Source organism: Glycine max, chromosome 17 (genome assembly GCF_000004515.6).
Source record: "Glycine max cultivar Williams 82 chromosome 17, Glycine_max_v4.0, whole genome shotgun sequence".
Taxonomy (NCBI): domain Eukaryota; kingdom Viridiplantae; phylum Streptophyta; class Magnoliopsida; order Fabales; family Fabaceae; genus Glycine; species Glycine max.
The window spans coordinates 12,130,725-12,137,017 of NC_038253.2; the positions used below are offsets into that span (position 1 = coordinate 12,130,725).

Genomic DNA, 6,293 nt, shown 5'->3' on the forward strand with positions numbered 1-6,293 from the left:
TTTTGTGTAGAAATAGATATGCTAGAATGGATTCTTATTGTAATTCCATGAGTGATAAATAACATGAGGAGATGGATTATATTTTTCTATTATTGCCCTACAAAAGCATGTTACAATGGTGAGGCTTAAAATGGGTAATTCCTTATGAAATTGCTATCTTTGAGTGACGAGTGACTCTAAAATTGTGGTTTCTTAGGGAACCATTGTTAAAAGGCCCCTCCTTCTTAAGTCATTGATACTTCAAAAACAACAATTCTATAGGAAACTCAATAAAAGGCCTCTCTTTTTAGTCATCGATACTGCTATTAAAAGGCTATTTTTCAGAACATGTTAAAACAATTCATGGATCATAAACACAAGCCTAACTAATCTTGAGGGAACGACCAAGATCAAAGACTGATAAGCTTTGATCAATTTCAATCCTTCACCATTTGAATCCTCTCCAACACCGATTGGCGTTTGGATCCGAATCAAACAATAATAATGTGATGCATTATAACAAAAAATTATGTTAATATTATATAAAAAAAATTAATATATCATCGTTATATCTTACTCTTTACATAGTAATGCATCGTATTTGACTCTCTTTTTTGTGGTGGTACATGCCCTATCCAAAATAAATCAGAAGAGGCGTATCCAAATAAGCAACTACAATTTATTCTTTTTAGGTAGTGGGAGGCAAAACAAGTACAAGTTATTCACAAAGTAAATTAAATAAGCAACTAAATAGGAATAAATTATAAATGGGGTGTGTTCCTTTATCAATTACCCACTAAATAATCCCTAACCTTTTTCACATATGCAATATTTGACTATGCCTCTTGCCATCATTTGGATCGGGTAATACCTCAGATACTCGCATGATCACTTTTGAGAGCTTCGAAGGCGATAATGTACTTCATGTTGCTCCCGGTGTAAGAACTGTGATCTGGTCAAGGTCATTTTGTCACAATATGCTCAAGTTTATTCTGATTACTCTTCAGTTGTTTGTCATTGCCAAATTGTTAAGCTTTTTTGGGTACAGAGTGAGACGTTATTCCCAGTGTTTCGGATATATTAATTTTTAAATAAATTATTAATATTTTCTATTTTTTTATTTTTCTTTTCTCTGGGTTTACCCCATCTTCCTGTTAACACTTGTCGCCTCCCAACCACAACTCTCGGGTCAGAATTCCACCGTAAATGTTTTCACATCTAAATTTTAGATGGGTTAGCGATAAACTTATTTGGAAAAAATGCAATAGCATTTTCAAAATTAACTCATCGAATTTCTTCTCTTTTTTTTGGTGAAGAACTAATTGAGTTTCTAAATCAGTTCTTGTTTGTTCCTAAAAAAAAAAAAAATCAGTTCTTGTATATTTTTCTAAAATTAATCGTTTTCTTTAAAGGCTCTAAAATTAATCGTTTATAACACAATATCAATACAGAAAATTATGCTCAGATTCTCATATGTTCTCCATTGCCCTGGATCCCATCTAATGCTGCATTTTCGGTCTGTTCTTCTCCATCTAGCAGGTCCCTTCGATTTCTTGTTCTTCGTCCACCTAGCTGCTTACACAATAAATTTTGTTTACACCTTTTTTTCTTAGAAACAGGATTTTCCAGTCCGCAAATTTTGAAATAGAACTGTTGCTCGATCAGTGCAAAGAACAGTAGAACACGATTTCGATTTCGATTTCGATTTTGACAACAGAAAAAGGGTTCAACAGAAAAAACGCGAGAACCAAGAAGAAGAAGAAGCAGAAACATGCCCAGAAGAAAAGGGAGTTTTTCCTTTTCAAATTCATGTAACCTTGATCAAGATGGAAACTTGCCTTTACTGTTATACCAATGTAGGAAAAGGGTACCATGTTTATTTTATTCAAATTCATGTAATCTAAGATGGAAGTACATGAATCCCCATTATTTTAGTCTTCAACAAAAGAGACACACAACAGTACACACTACACACAAACATTCTTAGAGTGAAACTAAACAGAAACAAATTGAATACTAGTGCCTATCTATTTCTAATCCGTTCAAGGGATCTCAAAGTGCTTCTTTCCTTCCTAATTAAGCTGAACATTGGTGTCATATGTTGCTCCGGCCTTCCAATCACCAGAGATAGCATTCTTGGACTGTACCCAATAAAGCCCTGCACTGCCACTCACTTGGAACCTCAAGTAGATCTCACCGTTTGGTGGGTTGCTATAGTCAAACATTGCCCCAAATGCCCTGCGCATTGGCTTCCATTCTTGGCAATCTTGCTGCACAGTTCAGAACATTTCATGAATCAAACTTTGTACTACATTGAGAGACGAAGTAAAAATTAACTAATCTTTTAGTGCTTGTTTAGCTTCACATTTGATAATCCAAATTTTCAAATACTGGTTAGCATATTTTAAGTGAATGTTTATATAACAGACCACGTGTTGAGAAATTGATTTAGGTTCAGAATTGAACGAGTTGAAATAACTTCTTTTTTTGTTGAGTGTGGTATCCTTCGGCCCAGAGTAAGAAATTATTTTTTTGAAGTAATAATATTCATTTAAGGGATAAATCTCTCTTCACTTATGGAAATGTTTACATTTTTAATTACACGTTGATAAATAACTTTAAAAAAATCACATTGGATAAGTTTTACTACTAACTTTTTTAAAAATTTAAAACATCACACATAAATAAATCACTTCACTTCAAAATCAATTTTAATCAACATCAATTATATTCAAAAATTAATTTTACAAACACTCACCAAAAACACACACTTAAGCCAATTTGCATGACAAAGTTTATATATTTCAATGATTCCACCTAATAATTCAGAATTTTTTTTGCTAAGAATTGCAAGCATATAAGTGCAATAACCAACCAAACATACGCATACCTGAAACAACTCAACAGCAGTGACATCGTATGTTCCATCAACATAGAGAACCACAACAGCAAAGTAGTCAGGGTTTCTGCTGTGTTCATGAACCTTAAACACCACGTTATAACCAGTGTAACTGCAGGGGACCCTTCTGTATTCAATATCCACTACACCGTATTTGAACAACTCTGCAGATGCATCCGCGTTGCGTCCCAATCTCGAGTAGGCGCGTGGACTCATTATGAAGTCTGTTCTGTCTCCTTCACCATAGTCTGTTACCACCACATATGCTCCATTTTCATCACAGTATTGTGGTATTTTGCACCTTGCCTGGATTATCATCATCGTTTATTACTAGCCAACTTTTGTCAAATAAATAAATATTTTGTTTTAAGGACGAAGAAGCTTTTTCTTTTACGCTAAACTATATTTTTCGTACTCAAAAATATAAAAATGATCAAGTATAAAAAGATTTAGTATATTTTTCATTCTCATAAAATTTAAACATGTCAATTTTAGGATTAAAACAAGATTTGGATACCTAAACTGTATTACTTTTTTACATCCATTATATATATAATTGATATAAAAAAATATTACATTTATATTAAATATATGTATGATTGGTATAAAAAAAATGTTATATTTTAATTTTATGAAAATAAAAAATATATTAAAATTTTTATAAGAATGAATTTTGATCATTTTTATATTTATGAAGATAAAAAAAAATATTTTAATTTTTTTTTAAGGACAATAGGAAAAAATGATTATTGAAAAGGGAAAGAAAATTACCTGATAGCATGCACCACAACCACTTCCATTCCTCCATAGCCTAGACACTCCTGCCACACTTCCATCATTCACAGTCCTTCCATATTCGCCAAAGCCACAAGCTCCCCCTGAAAAATATTTTATTTGTTGTGTCATGCTGCAAATAATAATGATTTTTTTATACAAATACCATAGAAGTATTCTTGAAATACGTGTCTGCAAAACTAAAAACGGAAAGATTTTAAAAAAAACTATAAATGTTAAATATATTGTCAATTATTTAATGTTGAGATAATGGGGCATAGTCGCAAAAGGTGGTATAATGTCACACTACCATATAGTGCACATTTTTTACTTCTAAAAAGCATGCCCAGGAAGTACCATGCATCAACAGAGTAAATTTTCTAAATTTATTTTTGGTTAAAAAATATCAAGATCATTATTGAAACATGCAAACATGGGTGTATATCCTAAATGCCTAGTCAGCAATCAAATGTGTTTGGTACAAACAATTTATATGTACTAGCACATTCCATAGTTAGTTAGAAAAAGGCTCATACTTGGATTCCCATAGCAATCAGGGCTACCATAATATGTTGCTCTGGAGTCAGTAAAAGAGTCCTGTGAGCTACACAATGCAGGTAAAAGAAGTACAACACAAGCAAGGCCAAGTTGGTGCTTAAAACTAAGTTCCATGTCCAAATGACAAATTCTCAAGGGTGAAGAGTAGGAAAGAAAATGCAGCAAGTGATTAGTAGTGACCAATGTAATGAAGTAATGACTATGTAATGATAGAATGCTTTGTGAGATAGGAAGCAAAGATTGGGGTCATATTTATAGTAATGGACTAAGGTCTAGATAGTACAGGTGTTAGTCCACTTTTTTCTCCCACTTGAGGACTATGGATTGGGATAATGATGTGCATACATTTTAGACCCTAGCTAGCAATATTGAATAATCACAAGGGTCCTTCCTATGAACTGATTTATCGTTACATATTATTAATATTACAATGCTAAAATGCCTAACTTGGTTCTAAAGTAAGAAACAGTATTCTGGGAAGGTCCATGCACTTGCAGCTCCAGTCAAAGTTCAGAAATGTTATCCGAAGGGGCGCGAGCGCGAGGATATATACCATTGTTTTTTAAAATCGATCCCGTCGTTAGACTAGTCAATTTTATAAACCGGAAACTAAAGTACTAAATCAGAAACTAATCATAAGTTCAAAATAGTTTAAACCAGAAACTAAACCGGTTTAGGCGGTTCATCAATTTTCTATTGGACTAACCAGGATTATATAATTTAAAAAAACACATTTATTTCGTGTCTGATTATAGGACATTGTTAACTAATTCATGTATGTTAAGAAAGTTAGTCAATTTAATTATTAGTATTAAACTTGTATATAACTGTAATATTTTTTTAAAAAATTATCTTTAAATAATTAATGCATTGAGAGAAAATAATAGTAGTGAAATTTTAATTTTTAAAACTAAATCCTTCAATTTTTCAATCTCACAAGAGAGAGAGAGAAAATCATAATATTTATTATTTATGAACTAAAATAATTAAGAGTATTTTGGTTAAAAAATAATTAATGCAATCAACAATTAAAAAAAGTCTTTATAAGAGAAAAAAAATTTAAAACAATGTCTTAAAAATAAAAAGCAAAGGAAATACTACTTATAGGTACTATTTTTATTTTATTTAAAAAATATAATTTTTTCATATATATCCGAGGGGGTGTATATAGGAGTGTATAAACACCCGGGAGAAATAATGAGCGATGGCGAAATGATTATTATTTTTTGTTGAAAGGTGGGTATCCTTGTAATCAAAATTCATGAAATTAATTTCTCAGAGACATAGAAATTAATTGTCTTTTTTAATTAAAAAATTATACAGACGATAAAAAAAATTAAACTTTATCATTATGCTTAAAAAATTAATTATTTATTTATCAATTATATTATACATTGTTAGTGATGAAGACAAAAGAGAAATATGATAACACGTAATAATGTGATAAAAAGAGGAAAGTAATAACTCAATTATTTTTAAAATATTAATTTTTATATCTTCTTTATATTATATATTTTTCTTTTATTTTTATTACATTATTATTATTATATATTTATCATTTTTTCTTTTAGTAGACATCATTGTTACCTTAAATTAGTTTTTTGTCCTTTAATTTTTTTTGGGTTCAATTTAATCTTTTAATTTTTTAAAAATAATTCATCTTTTCGGGGATAAATATGCCGTGTGTCAACATTTAAAATTTGATAGTGATGATTTTAAACCGTCACAAATTATGATTTTTTACTATTTAAATTGAAGGATTGATTTTAAAAATTAGAGTACCAAATTTAACCCAAAAAAATTAGAGGATCAAATTGAAACTAAATAATAAATTTGAGAAAATAAACTAATTTAACCTTATTGTTATTCTTCCTGTTTTTGGAATGGTTTACTGGTTCTGAATACTAGATTTAACGATAGAGTGCATTTTTCTGCCATTATATGCTTGATGTATAACTAAAAATTTAAGACTATGGTTTCAGTTGGATCTAACTTTGATTGAAAAATACTTTTACTTTTCTATTTATTTTCCAACTTCGTCCTATTTGTTACTTGGTGAGACTGTGAAAGTACAAAAACATCA

At 30.4% G+C, this 6,293-nt stretch overlaps 1 protein-coding gene across 1 annotated transcript; it reads right to left on the reverse strand.

Moving 5' to 3' along the window:
- Positions 1-1,761: 1,761 nt before the first annotated feature.
- On the reverse strand, positions 1,762-4,432 carry LOC100779487 (expansin-like B1). The gene is made up of 4 exons (XM_003549899.5): positions 4,189-4,432; positions 3,650-3,756; positions 2,870-3,184; positions 1,762-2,249 (listed from the first exon to the last, which is right to left on the reverse strand). Exons 1-4 carry the CDS (start codon positions 4,322-4,324, stop codon positions 2,052-2,054), a joined length of 756 nt encoding a protein of 251 aa, XP_003549947.1. The 5' UTR covers positions 4,325-4,432; the 3' UTR covers positions 1,762-2,051.
- Positions 4,433-6,293: the final 1,861 nt, after the last annotated feature.

Excerpts from the sequence above, each read along its gene's own strand:
- LOC100779487 (XM_003549899.5), bottom strand. The coding sequence starts at position 4,324 with ATGGAACTTAGTTTTAAGCACCAACTTGGCCTTGCTTGTGTTGTACTT. Across the intron at positions 3,757-4,188 it reads TGATTGCTATGGGAATCCAA|GGGGAGCTTGTGGCTTTGGC; the intron begins GTATGAGCCTTT and ends AATATTTTTCAG. Across the intron at positions 3,185-3,649 it reads GTTGTGGTGCATGCTATCAG|GCAAGGTGCAAAATACCACA; the intron begins GTAATTTTCTTT and ends ATGATAATCCAG.